This window comes from Hetaerina americana, unplaced genomic scaffold (assembly GCF_022747635.1).
Source record: "Hetaerina americana unplaced genomic scaffold, ioHetAmer1.1.p SCAF_2, whole genome shotgun sequence".
Classification (NCBI taxonomy): domain Eukaryota; kingdom Metazoa; phylum Arthropoda; class Insecta; order Odonata; family Calopterygidae; genus Hetaerina; species Hetaerina americana.
Window position 1 is genome coordinate 67,124,431 of NW_027286763.1, and position 23,507 is coordinate 67,147,937.

The 23,507-nt window shown below is 36.0% G+C and overlaps 1 protein-coding gene across 1 annotated transcript; it reads right to left on the bottom strand.

Annotated features, from left to right (window-relative positions):
• Positions 1-5,888: 5,888 nt before the first annotated feature.
• Coq8 (ubiquinone biosynthesis protein COQ8, mitochondrial) lies at positions 5,889-23,430 on the bottom strand. The gene is made up of 10 exons (XM_071584706.1): positions 23,131-23,430; positions 22,890-22,977; positions 22,495-22,787; positions 22,009-22,318; positions 16,427-16,551; positions 14,925-15,147; positions 12,827-12,967; positions 7,122-7,324; positions 6,743-6,895; positions 5,889-6,503 (listed from the first exon to the last, which is right to left on the bottom strand). Exons 1-10 carry the CDS (start codon positions 23,326-23,328, stop codon positions 6,234-6,236), a joined length of 2,004 nt encoding a protein of 667 aa, XP_071440807.1. The 5' UTR covers positions 23,329-23,430; the 3' UTR covers positions 5,889-6,233.
• Between the last annotated feature and the right edge of the window lie 77 nt (positions 23,431-23,507).

Sequence of the window (23,507 nt, forward strand, 5' to 3'; positions counted from 1 at the left end):
CAAACTTCTCCTACTACCCCTCCTCCCTCAATGCCGACTCTTTTGTGCAGCCCCAAGTGAAGACTTTCCCTCGGCCCCGTTGGCACCCACTCCCGAACCCTTATTATTCTTTATACTTCACCCTTACGCGAGAGTGGTGTGAGTTCAGACTCACACCACTCTAGCGTAAGGGTGAAGTATAAAGAATAATAAGGGTTCGGGAGTGGGTGCCAACGGGGCCGAGGTGTGAGTTCAGAGTGTCCTTCGGCCAGTATCATTCCCGAACGTTCTCCCTACATAATATTTCTATAAAACTAATAAATTTGTATACCATCAATTGAAAACTGGGCTGCTTTAACTAATAAACTTGTCGCCGCCAGTGCGTAGCGTGTGTTCTGGTAGCTGTCATCGATGCTTTATTGCATTCACTGCTGCTACTTGTGACCAATATATTCCTCCGGCTATTAATTAATATTTATACTTGGTGTATTTAATCAAAAAGACTTCCTAAAATATGTATACCGTGTTTTCAATCAGTTTCCTTAACTGCTCACTTGTACGATTTCCATGTGCTCAAACTTACATTAGAGCTTTTCTTCGATGTGGGTACAAGAGTGTCCTTGGGCCAGTACCATTCCAGGTATGTGTCTACTTCCATCCTTCGGTGGATGCCATCTAATTGTTTCTCCCTTGGTCGTCCTCCTCCTCTCTATCTTGATACTTTTCCTTCCAAATACACTTCTGTCAGTTCCTTATCTCATGAAATGCGTGATTTATTTCTACGCGCTTCCAATGCCTGCGATATCATAGTCTACTGAGTTGAGTACTGCACTTAACTGAGGGCCCTGGCAGTCGAATTTCCGGGTGGTGCCGAAAACCCCGATTCTAATTAGCACTTCAGCATAATCTCCACCCTCGTCAATTAAAACGAATGTTAGGGTTGACTGATGTGAGAGGGATGTCTTACGCCATTATTAAGTAGAAAGTATGGATAATTAGTTGGATTGTTTGAGAACTATGCCCAAATGTACACTCGATCTTCTTCTAACAGCAATTGGAAGTTGGTAATTTTCAGACTAAAAAAATTTGTGATTGATTAGATGCTAGATATGCATAGGCGTAACGACTGTTACTTATTAAAAAATAACGAATAGTTCAAAAACGCTAAAAAAAGGCTTAAGAAAACATATTCTACCACTATATGTTAAACCAAATAATGAATCGATTGCGAATTAAGAATCAAAAGCGAATTTTACATTTTCCTCCAGAGTGCCATCACAAAAAATAAAACGATGTGAAGGAAACTAGATTAAAAATGGTTAAAGTTAAGGAATTGTATCAATCTATCTTAAAGAATTACCCTATCCTGAGAAAATGTAAGATATATTTAAAAAAATAGAATATGTAAATTGACATTTTATTATTACACGTCTGTTTTCAAAGCAAGGACAGAAGAAGTACGAAGCATCTTCTTATACTTGTTTAAGTTACATCAGAATATTTCATTAAATTTATAATTTTTATTAGTTTTCAGTGGTACATTCGCTATTATTGATGAGCGCCGCCAATAGTCTAAATAATATCCAAGAATTGAAATTCTATATCAATGAAAATAACTTCTAGATGAAAAGATAAAACTATAGAAACCATGAATTAATCAATTCACACATGTGGCAGATGTGGAAAAATTTCAAAGCCACATCGCATTTATTCCCCAGCCGCACCTCAAGATGAGCGAACAGTTGTATTGTCGGCAAGAAGACGGATGCCTTTGGTGATCATTCCGCACCATATCTTTTTATGCACTGTGGCAGCATTGCGCAATTGGTTTAGCAGTATAATAGTTCAATAATAGGCACCAATTATATTCTGACCCTTCTCCAGGTAGTCTTTTCAGATGACGTCCCGAAAGTCCCCAAAACAGACAGCATGACCTTCCCTGCAGATTTCTGCACCTTAGGCTTCTTTGGGGGAGGTAAATCGCTGTGCCTCCATTCCATGCTCATTTCTTTAGTCTCAGGATCATATTGATGGATCCAATATTCATCCATGCTACCAAGCGACCAAAAATATCCTCTTCGTCTTGCTCCAAAATATTCAACATCTCCCTTCACGAGTCTCTCCGTATTTGCTTCAGAAAAGGAGTCGCTCTTAGAGTCAGTAGCGTCAGACACTGACATGTGCAGTTCTCTGTGACTAATTTTCCACACGCTGCCTGAGATCAGTCTCACTCATGATCATTTGGATGGTTGCTCTTCGGTCTAATAAGATAAAGTCCTCCACTTTCTTCACTGTGGTATCATCGTCAGTGAGAATGGTCTTCTACGTCATTGATCGTCTGGGAGGGACATGTGGCCAGTTTGGAAATTCCTTTTCCTCCTCTCAACTGTGTTATGTGACGGGCTACCATTTTCACAAACAGTAATCATTTCATCGTGTTATTGCCGAGCACTGTCAATTTTCAAATAAAGAAACTTAATCACACTTCGAGCCTCTTTCTTCTCCATACTGCGGGTTACTTCAATCAAAGGCTTCCTGAAACAAAACTAGTGAGCATTAATAGCTGTAATTTATAGCATAGTGTATATAATGATCAATTAATATACAGAATAAATTTTATCCAAATCTCTCTATTATTTCTTTGTAATAATTAAAAGTTTACGATACCTCCTCGTACTTAAATATATTCTTGAACTATAGCGTTTCGAGTGATTCAATTAAGGTATGTTCAAAAAATTCTCGAACTTATTAAATACATTTTTCGGACATTGCTGCAATCAATTAAGCATCTCCTTTGAAGTAAAACCCTCCGTCGCTAATGCACTGTTGCCAATGCAGCTGTCACTTCTGGAAGCTGACCTATGCCTCTTTCGAGATCGCGCGTAGGCCCTTCCGCGATTTTCCTTCTTCTTCTGTCTTCATTCATATCGAATTGCTGATCTTTCGGAGCGGATTTCAATTTGCAAAAAAATGAAATCTACTGCAGCTAGGTAATGTGAATAGACTCGCAGAGGAAGCGTTGTGTATACGGTTTTGGCCAAAAATAAATCGTTAACGATACGTATGTGATTGTGCATCTCTCTGATCCAAGGTCCGAGGTCATGGGACATACTTTATAAGCAACCCGATGCATTTCCATTTCTGCCTTAAGAATTTCATGACAAGGATCAATCGATTGGTCACAATCTTTTAATATTTCTTGAATTTTCGAACAACGATTTGGAGGGTGCGATTTCACGAACTTGCGAAACATGAGCGTCGTCAGAGGACATTGAGGGACTTCTAGAACGCAGTCCATCCACGACTAGCCATCGTTCTTAAATCTCTTAAACCATTCATTTAGGTGTGCGGCTGATGTAAAGACCATCATAAACTTATTTAATTGTATCATGAATATCTGTAAACCTTTTTCCACCAATGAACAGCATTACCTTGGATCAGGTTGAAAAATTTAACTATTTACTCTATCAAGCATTATTGACTACAAAAATGTGTGAAACCAAAGCGAAGAAGAAAATAGCCTTGGTAAAACAAGCGTTTCAAAACAACAAGAACTTATTCATTAATAACCATGTAAGCATAGAGACCAGAAAAAAGTTCATCAAAATGTTTGTTTGGCATACTTACTTGTATATTGTTACTAAGGCGTGAGACATGGACAATCAGGAAAGCAGAAAGAAACAAGTAATAGGTGATGAAAATGTGGATTTGGAGGAAACTGATGAAAATAAGCTGGGCTAAGTAGAAAGAAAAAGTAATAAAAAGTCAAAGAAAATATATTGATGCTAAGAGCAATATGATAAAATAGGGAAAAACTGATAGGACATGAACTAAGGCATAATAAATACCTAACAAACATATCTGAAGGAAAGGTTGCAAGAAAGAAACCAAGAAAATATGCCAAATCAATCAATCAATTTATTTTTGCCAAAGGAGGTGTTGTACAAATATCAGACATGTCAAAGAAAATATACTGCTGCAAATTATAGTTGCAGGCATTCATCAACAGAGTGGAACATATAACAGATATTTGCAAAGTGGCTCTCTTCCAGAAGATGGAGCATGAGATGGTCTTGATATCATATGCTACTGAAGGATACAGCAATAATTGGAGAGGCATGATTATTAAGACAAGGTATCAACTTAAGCATTTGATGATTGATGACGTAGATGAATTATCAATGATCTAGTATAAGAGGTGTTCAATGATAAGTTCTGCAATTATAACACCTGTCTCATACTGTATTTACTGCAAAGAATCATGCTGCTGAAAAATCACTGTCTTTAGCATGGTGTGGTTTAATATCATGGTTTACAGCATGAACTTCCTTGGAATATCATATGGTAATTTGGAGGAGGGCAATCTTGTCCCAACTGGGTCCAAAGTGATGCTATAAATTGAGATTTTATCATGTAATCAACACTAAAAGTAAAATTTTCACTCTTTCAATGAGGAAATGCAGTCATAATTTTCCAGTGCTAGTCATGATATAGCGATTAACCTTCCAAAAACTGCACAACTCCAAACAATCTTACACATGACATAGCATTTTAGATGGGATGTAACAACAACACTTAATTTCTTACTCTGAGTAAATCAATAAGGAACCACAGTAATCAACCAGAGGTTGGTTTGATAAGCGAGTTTTGCCTAGTATTAAGCCTAACAGCAAGTGAAATTCATCCATCAGGGGAACGGACCTGTTCCCTTTTCCTGTGCCACCTGCGGTGTCCCTAGAAGAGCTAGTACCAGAAAAATTATGCAGCTTGGAGGAATCTAAAGGACCTGAGAGGAATAATTTGGAATGAAACCCAGACCTTTGACCCAATAGCCCAGTGTTCTACCCACTGCATTACAATGCCCTACACTAACAATGGAGAGGCCTTTTTAGTTGAAGGTGTTCATTTATTTTAATTTAGAAGGTACAAAGGTAAAGGACGTTAATACCTTAAAATGAGTATCTTTAAACTTCTTGTATTGCTTGTTTACCTGATTTATTAATTTTAATGATAATATTCTGAAAAAATATATAATATTCAAACCTTAATACAAAACTTATAAGAGTCCATTGACACTGCACGAATGCTCATCATATTTATATAATGACTACAACTGTCCAGATTTCGGTCCCCCAAAAAATGATGGTCTCAGTAATGCTCATGACTTTTCTACTTTTATTCATTGAGAAAATTGTGCCAAGAAGCCTGTAATGATTGGAAAATGGTAATTTCAAAAGGTTGGCAAGGATAGGTCATATTGGAATGTAAAAGAACAGGGTGATTGCTTAACTCTCCACAAATCTTTACCACACTCATATTGCTTGAAAAAACTCTCTCCGAACATTTTGATCCAATTAAAGTTTTAAAGAAGGGCACACAAAGGAAAAAAATCACCTTGCTGAACCAAAATCCTTCTATTGTACCTGGACATTAGAATTCCCTCTTCAGTCAATAGGGAAACAAATAATCTTTTAGACTGTGTAGGGCAGGATTAGTAAGTCACTTTGTGCTTAGGAGAAAATAAATTCTAGCTATGATCATAACTGGCAAAATTGTGGATTTAATGATGAAGGAGTTAGCTAAGAAAAATCACTGTAAATTGTATTTCCAACATCAAGAAACAATAAAGCTGCACTATCTGAAAGCGTGATCATAACAAGTTTAAATTTATACATGAGGTCATAGGCTGGAGTGAAGCAGAGTGGATTATGTCGGCAGTGTTTTGGATAAAATGGGCAGGAATGATATTAGAAGAAAAGCTGCATCAGTAATTGAAACATTTACAATTTACTGTACGTAGGTAAATATGCAAAGAAAAGATCCGTCAAGACTTTTTCCTTGTAATAAATGATGTCCATATATTATAAGCATAGGTCTAAATGGCAACAGAATCATTAAGAAACAACTAGTTCTGGTAAAGAAGCTCCTTTACTCAAAAATATAAATTATGCACATACATATAGCATTTAAAAATACAACCTCATAATACACAATATAGCTATGCACAATATATGTACAAAATCACCAAACAATGTACAAGGCACTTTTGGAATATTCAAGTGGCTTTTACATGGACTAAATATCTGGTCACTGACAAGTGATTTGGAATAAAAAATGAACTTTCAAGAGGTGTTTTCATGGTAAAGACCATGATCTATGCTCCAAAACTTAGAACTGACCTAGATAATTCAGCCATAATTCAGCTCCTCATAGAAATTCCAAATAACTTGAAACCAAATGCAATTACTACATATTTAATCAAATTTGTATGCACTATAAGCTTCTTCAAAAATGTCTTTGCAGTTAATTTTCACTTTTAGCTTGGAAAATAACAGGAATAGTCCTGAGAGTTTTCGATGAAGAGAGTAAGCTTGTTCAGGAGGAGGGCAAAGTCTTTCGGTGAGAATAGTGGGTATGAGATGCTGGATTCGACGTGTAGTGTCTTGGTGGCCAAAATCAAAACCACCAGTTCCAAATACTTCTCCCAGGATCATTACTGCATCAACATGAGCAGCCTCCATTGCCTGGAATTAAGAATAAAAATGCATACACAAATTCATACTTATATAAAGAATTTGCATAATTTCAGTAAGTTATGGTTTCCCTAATTATAATCTATTTAGTGTGCTAGAATATTTTATAGTTACTATGATCTACTGTCACATTATTCCAATCATGAGCTTTTCACATGTATTGCCATCAAATACGATCTAGTATATGGGTTGATTCTAGCTCCTTAGTTTGACATACATAAAATGATTACCTTGGACTCATATCCTGTTAGAAATCCTAGGTCTTGTGAGATTCTTAAAACACGGACTCTGTCCCCTTCTGCAGCAGCTTTTATTACTTGAATGTATTTGTCCATGAACGCTTTGTCATATGACCTAGTGGCCCCAAAGTCTAGCAAGGCCAACTAAAATTAAAGAAAAAATAAACTGCTTATTGTAAGTGAGAACACTTATTTACAAATTTTTACTTTTTTGCAAAATGAAATAATTGCAAAATCATGGAACCTCAAACACGTAGCCAGGAAGAAAATACCATGAACAGAATTTTAAAAATCTTCACAGGATGTAAATAACTACACTGAAGCAGATATCAAAGTTTAAATCAACTGAACAATATGAAAAAAAACTCACCTTTTTGCTTTCTGTGTCATAAAAAAAGTTGGCCCAATTGGGATCTGTTTGCATGTAGTGAAATGCAAATAACTCCTTGAGACATAGACGCATAATGAGAAGGCATACATACTCTCTAGTTGACTGATCTAATTCAATGCATTTATCAACAGATATCCCATGAATTAATTCTGATGTAAATATCTGGTTTGTGCTAAGTTCATCTGAAAAACAAACATATTAAATGTGAGAAGCATTCAATACGATATAGAATGAATTCACAAAAATAAAATGCTTGTAATGCCATCTACTTAAACAAATCTAGAGCAGATATATTACAATAAAACAATAATATGTTTATCAAAATTAGTAACAAAAGTACGTGAATTAATGTATGAATATAAAAAAAATGATCAAAACAGGCTAATGTTAGTTTTTGAACTAATATTAACCAAGTGGCTAATTACATTCAATCAAATGTAAAAGTTTTTCCTCGCTCATCAATTTAATCAAATTACTTATAAGCATACAGTTGCACTATGGTGAATCTTCTCAAGCACTGCTTCATATTAGGCAGCACAATTCTAGGAAGCAGCTGAGTATGATGCAAGGTGGCCACAAAAATCTTAAGACAAACTTTCAAGAAATTTCTAGGTTTTCCTGAGTAAGGAAATCGAAATGAGATAGATTTTGTTACAGATGATATTATACATTAACATGACAATTCACTGATGATTTTTCTGAATAATGAGGATAATAATAATAATAATAATAATAATCTTTATTTGCCCAGAAGACACTGACACAGTGTAATAGATACATCAGATAAGTGTATAGGACACGTCATATGTACATATAGATGTTAAACAATGATGAAATTCAGAAAAGCATGACACAATAATAATTTTTTGCATAAAATATATTCCATATTCAGTATGGTTATTTTTTCTCCATGAATTCCATTACAGAATAAAACTGTTCTTTCCCTAAAAATGATATTAATTTCTTTTTGAACAGGACTGGATCCTTTACGTACTTAAAATCGTAAGGGAGCCTGTTCAGTGCAAGGAGGCCCATTGATTTAGGCCCCAGGGATGTATTTAAAGTCCTGCAATAAGTTTGATGCAGGTCTCTGCAGGCTCTGGTTTGGTGGCAATGAACGTTGTCATTTGTCATATAATTGGATATATTACTTTTAGCGAAAATGCATACGACATAAATGTAAATACATGGAACAGTCAGAATATTTAACCTTTTGAAGAAGGAAAGACAAGGTGCATTGTAGGGAGCATTGCATATTAATCGTATTAAACATTTTTGAGCTTTAAAAATTGAATCAGAATGAGGGGAAGAACCCCAGAACAGAATACTATAGATAATTAAAGAATAAAATTCTCCGTAATAAATTGAAAGTAAGATATCAAGGCTTTCAAATTTCCTAATACTTCTAATAAGAAAGCAAATGGAATTTAACCTGCTACGAAGATTGCATATGTGTTCATCCCATGATACATTTTTATTTATAACAACTCCCAAAAACTTGGATCTAGAAATTTGGGGTACACACGTTCCCCCTAGGTCAATGGCCAATGAAGCAGGGGCTTTATTTTTATTAGAGAAGTATATGAGTCCAGACTTGTCAGGGTTGAGTTTCAGAGAATTTTGTGAACACCATTCACAAAGAAGTTCGGAAACTCTAGCTGCTGTCAAGGTCAAGTTGTTTAACGATGGTGCTGATACAATTACGTTAGTGTCATCAGCATATAAAATTGGCTCGGCTCCTGGAACTGACTGCAGAACTTTTGGTAAGTCATTAATGTAAAGTAAAAATAGGATAGGGCCCAAGACTGAGCCTTGGGGTACACCTAATGTAACTTCTTTACTAGGAGAAGTAAAATTAGTACCGTTCTTTAACAAAATAACCTGTTGGTGCCTTGCGCTGAGGTAAGATTTGATCCAGTTATAAGGGATACCTCTGATGCCATAGTGTCCTAATTTGGACAAGAGTAACTGATGATTAACTAGGTCAAAAGCGTTGGAAAAATCGAAGAATAGTCCCAAGGTTTCAATTCTATTATCAAGATTTGAAAGTATTAGGTTTACGAGGTGATAGGTGGCTGTATATGTAGATCTGCATTTCCTAAAACCATTCTGTGAGCCAGACAAGAGATTAAAAGATTCAAGAAATGATGTAAGTCGATTATGGAAGACCTTTTCAAATAGTTTCCCTATCTGGTTTAATAAAGATATTGGACGGTAAGAATTCATATCCTGCTCACTACCTTTCCCTTTATAAAGTGGTACAACTTTGGCAATTTTAATGGCATCAGGAAAAACACCAAGTTGTAGGGATTTATTAATTAGGAAGAGTATCTGTTCCTTGATAGAATTAATTGATTTTTTTATCACAATCCCTGGGATACCATCTGTACCAGGACTACTTTTGTTAGGGAATTTTTTAATGATGTTCATCAGTTCCAGTTCAGTACAAGGAAGCAGGTACAATGAATTAGACAGGCTTGGGATTAGAGGATAATTAACAGGAATTGGAGTATTTGTAGTAGTCTGGTGGGACAAGTAGAAGTCATTTAAGTTGGATGCCATTTGAGAGTAATCAGAAATAACATTACCGGTGGAGTCCTGTAATTTGAAATCATGATGATTATTGATAGAACACTTAGCTTCCTTTATAATCTTCCAAATTTCTTTAGATTTGTTATCGGCATTGAGAATTCTACAGTTGTTAAATGTTTTTTTAGCCAGTTGTAACTTTTGACGGTACGTTTTTTTCAGTGTTCTATACTCCAAGCAGTCTATCGAGTTACATTTATTTTTATAAGAGATAGCTAACTCCTTCATTTTTTTCGAGAGGCATCGTATTTCATCGGTGACCCAATGGTTTCTAGTATTTAAGGACAAGTTTCTAGTTTTGTGGGAGACCAATGGAAAACAAATGTCAAAGTAATATTGATATGAAGAATAAAAATACTCAAATGAGTCATTGTAGGATCTGAGTTGGTATAAATCAGACCAATCATGGGACTTCAACATATAATTGAAGATAATAAAGTTTTGCTCTGTAAACTGCCTTTTATATATTTTTTTACAGTGACTAGGAGAAGAAATTAAAATCTTGCATAGAAGAGGATAGTGATCTGATATGTGGGATTTGATTACTTCAGTATTTACTTTTCCCAAATCAATGTTTGTTAAGATATTATCTATAATAGTAGAGGAAAGGCCGTTTACCCTAGTGGGTTCGGTATTAGTAACACAAATGTTGAAAGAGGTGAGGATATCTAAGAATTCCTGTTTGGCTTTGGAATTACTTGCGAAATCACAATTAAAGTCCCCAGTTATAATTAAATTAGGTTTTGGTATAGCATCATGAATTAGCTCTAATAGTTTAGCAAGTTTGTTAAGAAAAACACTAAAATCACTCGAGGGAGAACGATAGATAGATAATAAATGATATGTGACATTATTTACACTGAGACCCACGACACAGGACTCGAAGGACAACTCTTCATTGAGAAAATCCTGTGAGAAACAGGTCGGGAAAAGGCGCACACACTGTGAAACTAGAACCAATACACCTCCATTTCTATGCTTTGAACGGCAAAATACATCGGCGATGGAATATCCAGGTAGATTTAAAAATTTCAAATCACTTAATTTCAACCAGTGTTCATTAATACAAAGGACATGAGGTTTATATTCACTCATCAGGACCTCAAGATCCAGCAACTTGTTACTAAGACATTGAATGTTAATGTGCAGGACCTTGAGGTACTTCGCTACCCTGTCGATGTTGTCGGGCGTGTCTTCCAAAAAGAATAATTTCCGACGTGCACATATTTGGGCCAAAATGAAGGCTTTATGAGGGTTTCCCGTAGCTCACTATTCACTGAAATGCGGAAGGAGGCATGGTTGCCGCGGGTCACTTCGAGCTTGACAACTTCCATGACCAATGAAGTATCCAGATCAGGAATTTCCTCTCGAACATATTCCTGAATAGCTTCCACAGTTGTGCTGGAGTTGAGATTCCATACATGAAGATGCGATCGTCGTGGAATACCTGCGAGGGAGCACATCTTCTCCGACGATCCTATCGCCAGAGGAGTACGGCGTCTTCGTTTATTGGTCGCAGGGATGAATCCATCATCAGATGCATTAAGGGGATGACGAGGTTTAAGAGTCATAACAGATTCAGGTTCAGGGGAGTCACACAATTCGACATTGCGGGCACTTTGGGCAGATTTGCTCAAAGTGGCAGCAGTGAATGTATCACATTTCTCGGAAACGGTACATATTTGCTCTGGGGCTCTTTCTTTAGAGATCGCAGTCTTAGATTGACGCGTGACTGGCTTCTCGTACTTGGGAGTAAGAATTTTTGGTTGAACTGGTTCCACAGCTGCTTTCACAACATTTGCGAACAAAGGGTTTTCCTTCTGTTTGTCCTGAGTCAATTCACGGACACTTTTAAGGTTCGTTCGAAGGTTTCCGCGGCGATGAGTAGGTGATTTCCACATTTTTCGGGCTGCGTCCACGTATGTCGTTTAAATGTACAACAGTTTCGCCAGCTATCCTGCTGGCGTCCTCAGGTCAAGGATGAAAAAGAAGCTCCGCGCAAATATGAGGACGTTCCCTGATTGGCCAAGAAATTTCCCGGTATTGGCGCCGGATTTTTCCTATATAAGACGGGACAACAAGCTTCTTTTTCATCCTTGACCTGAGGACGCCAGCAGGATAGCTGGCGAAACTGTTGTACATTTAAACGACATACGCGGACGCAGCCCGAAAAATGTGGAAATCACTTTTAAGGTTGTTTACGTCGTGCTTGATAGCTTCTAGGTCGGCCGCCATCTTAGCGATCGAGAACTTGTTAGTACGGCATGAAAAACATCTCCAGAAAATATCCCGGCAGCTTGCTAGCGCTTTGCATGCTATCTCGTCTAAGCCGGAGCATTTATAATGAAAAAGAAGTGGACAGAGTTTACACGTAATAAACTTTTCGCCTAGATTCAAGGAATTATTGCAGCCACTACAGGCTCGTATGATATTACTGGCCGCCATGATACTTACTATTTCAGGCAAGGCAGGGGAGGCAAGAACAGGCAAGGCAGAGGAAGGGAAGAAGAAGGAGGCAAGGGAACTGCAACTAATCGATTAACAGTTTAGTTAACCACATGCATGAAATTTTTCAGAAGAATATATGAAATGAATGATTGAATCAAAGAAATTAAGGTAAAAAAACAAAATTCACTGAGAGATGCATGCAAGACTTAGACGTCATATGCCATTAAAAGTATGGCCGTAATCACTTGGACCTCATATTTATCTGATTATCCATTATTTTCAATTCTCTACCCACACATTTCCTTCCATTACCTGAATTAATAGAGATATACAATAATATTCACAAAAAAATGGATTTCGGCCAAATAACACTGGATTCCCATGCTAAAAACTCCTAAAACTACTAATTTTCAATTACTCCACTTGTCAAGAAATCTAACAAATTCCAGGGAGTAGTATGCTTACTGGCTATAGCAAAGGCCTTATGTCTGAAATCCAGCTTTGTCATGGATGTTATGTCGTTACAGAACATTCATCCTAATAAGCAGTTTTATAATGCAATATAATATCATCCTTCATCACACCAAAACATTCAATCATAAACCATACATGCATGCTAAACATTAGATTAAAAAAATGGCAATCACCTATCACTGTAGGAACTATGTATTCTGAATAAGGCTCCATTAGTTGCTTAAATTTCTTGGTGCATTCTGCTTCCCTTTCATAGTCCACCTCCCAAGCAAGCTCTCTTTTAGCCACTGTGACAATATTGTCGATGAACATTCCTGAAGAATAAGAAAAGCCTTATTAATTCACTATTTAAAAATACACTGATATCAAAGAATGAGATCAGATAATAATTATAAAAATAAGATATTATTTATTAGCTCAACCAATATTCTGCAGATTATCTCTAGCATGGTACATGAACTTCAGTCATTTCTTCAAATGATTATTTTTTAGGTTTTTCACTTGAATTTTCTCCCTGTGCATTATAGGGCAGAAGTATCATACCAGTACACAATTATTTAAATAAAAATAGCATGGAAGCAGATTAAACAGGTAAATTTTGATTTTTCAAGGTACCACAGCAAATATAAAAGACTACATTATAGTCAACTTTTAGCTTCAAGTGTATTATGCAATAACACAATTTTACCAATAAATCAGCAAATACATCCAGTATTTCAATGTCAATACCACTCATAATCAATAACTAAAGAGCCCAAACTAATTCGCACTGTTGAGAACAACTCCATTCATCCCAACTTATTAATTTAATTTTTAGAAGAAACTGGGCTGTATAATTTAAGACAGCTACCATCATTTTAACATTCTAATATTATGTTATAGGTGGTGCAAAGTAACTTCAATGCACCCCTTGATCTAAACAATGCTAATCACTATTGCTGAAATAAAATATTTACTCTTACTGCAGATAATTACTCCAATATGTTAACTATAAAATTAAAACTTAAATGGAGGTTGTGATATTGAAAACCCAGATCATGATTTGAACGTAGCAAAACCCCATTACTAACAGTACATAGTTGGTTTAATATTAAGAACAAAATGACAACTTAGTCTAACAAGAGTTGAATACTTTGAAAATTGCCCACTATTACCTATTTTCATTTCACCACTCACCTCCAGGATCTATTATAATCAAATACCCCTACGAAATAATGCCTTTCCACAGACACTAGGATGAGAATTTACCTGTCTCAGACTTTCAAATTGATTAAATTCTATGCTAAATTGGGCCAATTTTATCAAAATGTAAACATTAAAAAAAAATATTACAGTGATAATATCCAAATCAAAACTATGGATATACGAGGGTCATCCGGAAAGTAGTACCCGTTCGTGAAATAAAGACACAAAAGTAAATATTAACAAACATAAAAAATTTTATTTGAAAGAGGATACTTTAAACTACTTCTCAACATAATCTCCAAGCAAATTAAGGCATTTGTCATAACGTGTGACAAGTTTCTGTATTCCTGCTGCATAGTCCTTCGCCGCCAGCTCATTGAGATACGCGAGGGACCCATCTTGCACAAATTTTTGCATAATGCAGATGGTGTTTAACAATTTCATGAACAATTGTTCGAGAAACATTGGGAAAATGCTCACAGATGTCATCAATTGTGACGCGCCGATCGTTCCTCACGAATTCGTCAACTGAGCTCACCAGTTGGTCTGTAATGACAGACGGTCTCCCCGAATGCTCATCGTCGTGTGTGTTCCCCCTCCCCATGTTGAAGTTGCGACACCACCGCCGAACAGACGACTCGTCCATTACATTGTCTCCATACACCTCCTTTAATTGGCGATGAATATCACATGGGCGAACGTTTCTTGCATTGAGGAATTTAATCACTGCCCTCACTTCACAACTGGCGGCGTTCTCAATTTTTTTAAACATTGTAAACAATCACAGAAACAACACAGGCAATGCTAGCGTCACGCAACTTGGCTCAGAGAAGGCAGACAAGCCACTGAAGCTATCTGACCTCGTCCAGCGGCTACTCGCGTCGTCAGCACTTCATGCGGCACGAACGGGTACTACTTTCCGGATGACCCTCGTATATTGACCATGCTGCATAACGCATCTTACTATTCTCCCCTTGAATGCAAAGATAAGTTTCTATTATACATACTCGTATGTACTATTTGTTCCCAGTGTGTGCATTTTCCTAGGTTTAAATATGAATACAGATAAAGAATGTCCAAATTTACCATCGGGAAAAATCTTCCATATTTTAAGAACAGAGACCAGGTTATCTATGTCACTATTTATTCCCTTAGCAACTCCCGGGTATTGTATCTTCATCGCCACTTGTCTCCCATCGTGAAGCTCAGCCAAATGAACTTGCCCAATAGAAGCAGCAGCAAATGGCTTCTCGTCAAATGTTTTAACCTTTGATCTCCAATCTGAACCTAGTTCTTGCATCAGCACTTTCTAAAACAGGAAAAGGTAGAAAGAAATAAATCATACACAGAACAGACATAGAACAAAATAAATGACAGTACAACAGAATAGCAATACTCAGACAATTCCATTATCATTAATCATATGTTATAGAGCAGAAAGTGCATTTCAGTATGTGTGTGGACTGAGTTTAGGATATATTTTTTACAGTCAACTAAAAAATTCCTTCAGATTAACGTTATTATCATAACATGGTTGTCTTTAAAATTATTGTATTTCCTGGTCCATAAGATGCAATGTAATTTTTTGGATAAGAATTTACAAACAACACTAGGATCAGACAGAAAAAATCAAAGTATTTCGAGGATAAGACTTAATACTAAGAAAATTAAATTGTAGTATGCATTAAAAATTAGCAGCTTAACATATATCAATGTTTATTCATCATAGCAGCCCAGAAATGCATCATCTCTAGTCTTCATAAGTTCAGCATGAAAAAATACAAAGGTCAATTTCCATCTTTCAGCTGCTTTGTTCATTAAAGTATAATTCACAAATTCAAATTTAAATATAATACTGCATAACCATCTGCTCTCTTAGGACCCTGTGAGGTTATTTTCATTTCAAATTTTTATGTGATGCTTAGTTTCTGTTGTTATCTTGACATAATCAAATTTTTATTAAAAGCAACCATTTTATATACCCTTACAACACTATCTTACTACTCAAGGTTGAATGCCTGTAGACTGTGAGTTTACCACAAGAGATACAATGCATATATAAGCAGAGGAATGACATGCCCATTAGCCCAGTGCACATTAAGTTTCACAGCAACACCACAAGTGACAGGAAACTAAACATGATACATTACAGATATTTATCATTTGGAAATTTTTTTAGGAAGTACTTTCAAAGATACATTAAAACTGTTCCTTAATAATGACTCTGAACATATTGATATTATTGAAATTTCTTATAAAGGTAATCATTTCCTTTGCCTGATGAGCGAAATAAGTTCTTCTTAGTGAGCGTTTTTCTGGAGAATCGGCTTGTGCTATTAGACCCAAGTTGGCCCATAAGATGCACACTGATTTAAGAGCACAATTTGGATTGAAAAATGCATACTTTGGGTCAGGAAGTATTGCAAGTGTTGCTTATATGTTAATTCCAAAGGGAAATGTAGAATAATTCAAATTACGGAAATAACTTTAACAGCAGCTTTCATGCACTATCGTATCTTACTATAAAATACCAATGTTCTACAACATACCTTGTCAACTTTTAACAGACACATCCCTCAGGAACTTACCTCAAGTTGCCATTTAGGCATAAAATCAGCTGCTTGACGGACTCGTTCAAATGCTTTCTGGAGTTCTGGGCTAACAATATTGCTATCTTGTATACTAAGTATCTGCCCAAGCTTCAATGCAGCACCTAAATACATTACACATTATATAAAACATCTTTAGTAAAATCCTAATTTTTATGTGTATGTTATTTTAACTTTATATTAATAAAGGGAAGGCTAATGACATATGCGACAAGGAAAATTATAAAAATTATTTTCAGTATTCTGCCATGAGTGGTAAACTTTGAAGTACAGGTACTGAAAATTTTTATGCAATATTTGGGCAAGTGAAGGAATTCAAAATTTAAGATCATTAAAAATATCTTTTTTAAAAATCAAAAAACTAATTAAAATATAAATGTTATAGTACATGCATTACACCCAACTGCATGAACATTTTTTATCAAGAATAAAGGAACTAGTCCCTTCCCCTGAGGGCTTTGACAGATATATTAGAAACATACCCAGAAATTGCACAGTCAATATTGTATCTGCTGAGACTGGGTGAGCATAGGCACCCACAATTTAGAAAATAATTTTCCCATGTTCTAAACTATTTAATATAATAAAACTGTCAAAATTGTTATAATAAGTCACTAGCGGAGTGACCATGGGATAGAAAAACTTGGATTAACAGAAGCCAATAACAGGTAATGCAAGAAGTAACTCGTAACATTTCAAGGTGTTTTAGTTAAAATTCCATTAAATGTTCCTCAAGGAAGTATCTTTGATCATCTCTAATTTATTTTTTTACTTTAATAATACCAAGAGCATTGTCAATAGTATGCTCAGCCTATTTCTTGATGGTGCAGTCTCTGGAATACTGGGATATTCACATTCAACAATCCAACTCAAATCAATCCAATATTGGTGCACCACTTGGAAATTAACTTTGACAAAAATTAATAGCTTGTTTAAAATTTGCTAACATGTGTGTAGGAATTCATTTTCTACCAAGGTGATTCTGTTCTAAAGTTGTTCAATGAAAATGATGAGTGGGTGAAAGGTAATGCTGATTACTATAATAATCCTATGCTTTAATCCCATGCCTTCCCCTCCTAAGAAGAGGGAAAAGTTTTCCTTGCCACCAATCTTCCTCTCCCAAATGCACTTTCCCCTCCACCTACTGTCTTTCCATGCATTGAAATGCCGGGAACTTCCTGCTCAAGTGCTGAAATTTAGAACAAAAAGTAGTTCCTCCACCAATGTAAACAGTATCAAATGCATCTAAGTAGCAAGTAAGAAGTCAGATATTACTCGTAAATGTTATGAGAAAATACATTTAGAAAATATGTGAACAAGCTAAAAGAAATTTAGGATTTTTTAATAGAATGCTGAGGAAATTTTATAAGAATTTACAAGTAGTACAAGAGAGAACATACTTGTATAATAATGATTATATTCCTCACTAGTTTAACCTTTCTTATCACAAACTGCAAAGACATTGCATCTCTGTGAGACCAATATAGTATCAGAATAAAAACTAGGATATCAAAGAGAGGCTAAAATGGTCAAATTATGACAAAATGAAATTAGGATTAAGGCTATATCATAAGAATAATATTTTCTTACAGGACTTATAAATAACTTAATTGCTGCTGGGGGAATATGCACATGAAATGGATATGATTACAGCCTCAATTGCGCATGCACTTAATAATGAAGCAAAATATCAAGGCCAAGTAATATATAACAAATTGGCAACAAGGTGAGGCAATTAACATTTATATATTTTTGCAAAGATATTTTTCAAAACAAAAGTTGCCAACAGCTAAAAATCAAGCAGTTATAAAATTAACAAAAGCTACCTTCCATTTAACAAATGTTCATTTTTCATCAATTTCTATGAACCCTGATAGTCAAATAATTTCTGGAAGCTCAAAAGCAGATTTTTGCAATAACAAAGATTAAAACAGCAATTTTCAGCTGAGGTAGCTGCACCAGAGAAAATTGAGAGGCCATTAGGACGTGTATGGTTTTCAATATGTCATTGCCTGAGATAACACAAAATTTTTTACCAGCAACGAATTCAACCATTATGCTTAGAAGTGGGAATTTTTTTAATATTTTAGTGGAACAGTACTTGCACTAGGCAGTAAAAATTCAGCTGGATGGCCCTAAATTGACAAATTTCCACAAATCAGTCCAGTCTGATCACTCCATGAGATGGTTAATCATCAGGAAAATGGTTCAAGTGCAGTTCTAAGACAAAAATGAACATATTTTGTTTTAAAACCAAACCTATAGAGGAATATGAGATCAGGAGATATTTCAACCAACTTCAAACCTCTTCCATTTCACAAAGAGAGTTTGTCTCATTCAAGTCAGGTAATGCCAAATGAATTCAGAACACCCTTGTTCTTTTTATGATATTGTGGAAACACTGAATTCAGCTGGAATAAGTCAAAAACACCAACAGGAACTGGGCTGATGACACAGAACAATTATCCTCGGGGCATGCAGCTATGGTTCCAACACCCCCTCATGAATTGCTACATGATTAAACCCCAGCAATATGCTTGAAATTAGATCAATATCATCCACTGTGCTTACAGGACTCTGACATTTCAAAATAAGAGAGGGAAAACTTCTATGCTTTATAGAACTTTACATTACTATTGATCCATAGAAATTCCATCATACCGCAGAGGAAGAGGTTGCTAATATAAGAATAAAGAGAGCAACTGTAAAATTTTTCAGTTTAAAATGTCATTTTGCTCCATGAGCAATGAAGGATCACAATGAGAAATCAAAAAAACTTTGTAGATTCCACCAAACTTAATTATGGCATGACTGGTTGCAACAAGTATGTGATGAAACCAGTTGTATCTCACCAAAGTTTGGTGAAATGTACAAAGTTTTTTCCTAATTCCTCGTGATGCAATTTCACAAGGTTGAGCCTGATATCACTGAATTTAGTGATAATAATGGTTCCCAATGAAGTTCCCATGGGATAATTCATAAGAATGTATGGCGTAGATTGAACCCATTACATAAAAGGTATTATATAAAAGCTATCATTTAGATTGTATTATGGTTAGACAGATTCAGGAACACAGAAGAGAGTTTAGGAAATGGAACAAAGAAGCATTCACCAGATTAACAAGGAAGGAGTATCACCAGGCTGTAGACAAAATCATAAGTGCAAAACAAGAGCTAGATACTACAAACGAAAAATGGGAACATATCATAAAAGGAATATTGAAAGCCACAAAAGAAACTATAGGGAAAGGACAAGGAAACCATGGATTATGGAAAATATGTTTGCAAAGATATATGAGAGTACAAATGGTAGAATATAAACACAGATCAATGAGTTCAATAATAAACTGAGGTACCTGTAAGGCAAAAGAAGTACGGCGGAAGATGCAGTCAAAGAGTATAGAAAAAATACAGAGAAAGGGTGATATTGGTGGGCTATACAGGATGGTTTAATCACAGTCTGGAAGTCAACAGAGAAAATTGTTGCAAAGATCAGTCAGGAAAATATTATTTGAACCATGGAACATTTAAGAGGATTACATAGAGGAAGCATTATATAGAGGACATTGAGTGTTTGTAATTGTCTTTAATGATTGTGTAATGTTTACGGGTTAGGTAGAAAAAGGGACCATTAAGTCTCAATCTCGTCCCATTGAAGTCATTAAGTAAATGAATAAATAAATATATGCTAAAGGCATCAGGTTAGCAAGCTTAGACATGGAAAGAGAGCATGATGTAGATGAAGATAGCTTAGGTCCAGGCTTACCCAATGGTGAGATAGAAAGGGCATAACAGGAATTGAAATCAGATAAGCCTGTGGGGATATACATTTTTAAGGAATTATTTAAGTTTAGGATAATATAGGAGAAAGATTTTTAAGGACCAATTCATAGCTTACATGAGGGAGTAATTTGGCTGTAAGATTTTGTTAGATCAGTGTTAGATCCTAACCCAAAAAAAAGGGAAGTGCGAGAGAAGTAAGGAGCAATACAAAATTTCCCGCGCAGCTAAGGTGATACTCAGGCTCATTAAGAGGATGGAAAGGAGGATGAATTATTACTAAGGGGATGTTCAGTTTGGGTTCAGGAGGGGCCTCTCACAAATGTGATGCTATGGCAGTGTTGAGGTTGCTATTAGAGAGGAACATAGAATACAATCAGGATGTATTTGTTTGTTTCATATATTTAGACATTGTATTTGAAAGAGCAAATTGGGCAAAATTAGTGGATGTACTAGAAAATATTGGAGGGATAGGAGACTTATCCGCAACCTGTACATATCTCAGACTGCATAGGTGCAAGTGGCAGATGGAGAGTGCGGATGGACAAAGTTAGGAAGAGGAGCAAGGCAGGATTGTCCATTATCACCTGTGCTGTCCAACCTACATATGGACAAAATGACTAAAGAGGCATGGGAAGAACAGGAAATAGGGATGAAATTTGGTGGGGAATTCATAAACTCAATTAGGATTGCGAATGATCTAACCTCAGTTTAACAGTCAGCCAAGAGGTTGCAAACTCTGCTGAGTACATTAATGTAAGTAAACCAAAGATTATGTGGTATTCCAGAGAGAAAAAGACTAAGTCAAGCATTAAAATAGAAAGGCAAAAACTAGAGCCTGTGGAAGAGTTTATGTATCTCTGGAAGTGTTTTGGATAGAAATGGTCAAAGTACTACGGACATTAGGAGAAGAATTGTGTTAGGCAACAAAGCCTTAATAAGGAGGAGGACATTGATGATAGAGATGTTGAGTAAGGAGATTAAGAAACAGCTTGCCAAAAATTTAATATAGAGCATGGTTTATATGGTGTGGAAACATGATTATTGAAGCATGATGATAGGTATTGGCTAGATTGAAGGCTTTTGAAATATGAATATGGAGTAGGACGGAAAAGGTGAAATGGATAGAAAGGAATAGAAACAAGGATGGGTTGGATATGGTTGGGAAGGAGAGGGGATTGCTGGAAGAAATCTTACGGAGACAAAAAAAATGGATGCAAATCATATTCATTGGAAACAGGATGTTGAAGACTGTGATAGAGGGTAGAATGTTAGGCAAGCACGGAAGGGGAGGGAATAGGATTTGATGAAATTAAGGGAAGATAGATGTATGTGGAATTGAAGAGGGACTTTCTGCAGTGTCAAATGTCAGGTGGTGTTTTTTATTAGGAGAGAAGGTATTTTCATACCATTGTAACCTAAACTTATCTTAACCAGTAGAATACAAACAATAATAATAATTTATACAAACTTTTCTGCATTATAACCAAGACTAGTATCTTGTCTTTTATGCTTAGAGTACTTGATGAAACTTAACTACAGTAGTGCTTGTATTTCTACCTGTAACATACATTACTTTCAAGTCACTTGGTTGAATTATATGACTAATCATTAGTCCTTGACCTTTTTGTACTATGCAACAATAATTGTGCATTCCCTAAGGTGGAGTCATGTTTTTCCACACTTCCTAGGAATGGCTTGCAGAGTATATGCAAATGGAGCAGGCTATCATTCCACTCAATGATCATTTATGCTACAAAAATGACAACAGAAAATCATACCTCTAACTTTGCAAAGGGTATCAACGATTCTTTCAGTGTTGGCCTGGGTGAGGAAAAGACTTGCCACAGATGGCACCACTTTTCCAGAATTTACTGAAGACGATTCAGCACTTTTGCCAGAACTACCAAGGGTTCTCCGAGCAAATTCAGCAGCAGTGCCCACCCCAAGGCCAGCTGCAAGGCTTCCAAAGGAAATCAAACGTGCCAAACGGCTAGCAGGAACAGGTCGCTGGCGAGCAGTGGAACTTAATTCTTGTTGTTTTGTTTTCAATGAATCGGGGTCTTTAATCGGATGAACTGATGAGGAATCCTGAGGAGGATGTAAAAACTTAGTATATAGTAATAGGATATCTTAAATTTTCATTCCAACTTTCAAAATTGACTGCAAAAGCCATGTTAGGGATATATTCAGAGGTAGACCTACCGAATACCTGAAATTCTCAATTCTCTGTACAAGTGACAACCCAAAAAAACTGCATACCTTACCTGTCCGTTGTCACCGCTATTGTTGATTGGGGATGCATGGTTTTCAGGCCCCTTGTCTACTGTGACTGTAGTGTGTCCAGTTTCTTGTTTAGACATTTTAAACGCGTGATTCAATTCGACCCTTTCCTCATTCACTCTGCCGATTCCGGAGAAAAGCTCCTCTTCATTTTTAGCATTCGGTTGCAATAATTTCGTATCATCCCTAACATCGTCAGCATGCACAGTGGCTTGACTTGACTCTTCCTCTGTTGATTGCAATGCTTCATTTTTCGAAATTATTCCTTTGTTGCCCTCTTATATAGAAAATAGGGAAATACATATTGCATTATTAGGAAACAGTCTTCATAATATTATACTTATATTATAAGCCAAAAATTGGGCCGCGTCTTATTTACCCAAAGTATAGCGAGCTAACTCTTGGAATCCAGCTGCTACTCCGTACAACTTTTCTGTGCTGTCATTAATTGCTTTTGAAGTTTTCCTCTGTCAGTAATACATAATTATAAGCAATACTGGTTTAGTTTTAGTGCATAGGAGAATGATGATCATGATAGTTTTTATTTATGTTGGTAGATATTAATAGAGAAATCGTCAAAGTAAAGAGAGCATAGGAGATAAGACGTGAGTAACACTTACCGAAACTAATTTGGGATCCTCTCGAATTTTCTTTCGCGCAGCGTTCGAGTAATTACACATTTCTTCATTCAAACTTCTAATGCTTGAATTTAACCATATTTGTTTAGCATATTCGTTTTGTAACTGGATGCCAGCACGAAACACGATTTCTACACCTTTTATGATTTTTGTGAAATCATTTCGCCATGGAGCAGACATTTCTCAGGATTTACAAATGAAGAGAGTGTACACGTTGGAGATGAACTAGCGCTACAATAAACAGTAAACCTCGTCTGCAATGTTTTGGTTTTGAATTTGCGATAGCTATCCCATTATTTCATGCGGGTGCAAACCTCGATGATTAAGCAAGGTAGCCAACAGCAAATTTTTAACGATTT

Excerpts from the sequence above, each read along its gene's own strand:
- Coq8 (XM_071584706.1), bottom strand. The coding sequence starts at position 23,328 with ATGTCTGCTCCATGGCGAAATGATTTCACAAAAATCATAAAAGGTGTA. Across the intron at positions 16,552-22,008 it reads TACCCTTTGCAAAGTTAGAG|GTGCTGCATTGAAGCTTGGG; the intron begins GTATGATTTTCT and ends TAATGTATTTAG. Across the intron at positions 7,325-12,826 it reads CATAGTTCCTACAGTGATAG|ATGAACTTAGCACAAACCAG; the intron begins GTGATTGCCATT and ends TTTGTTTTTCAG.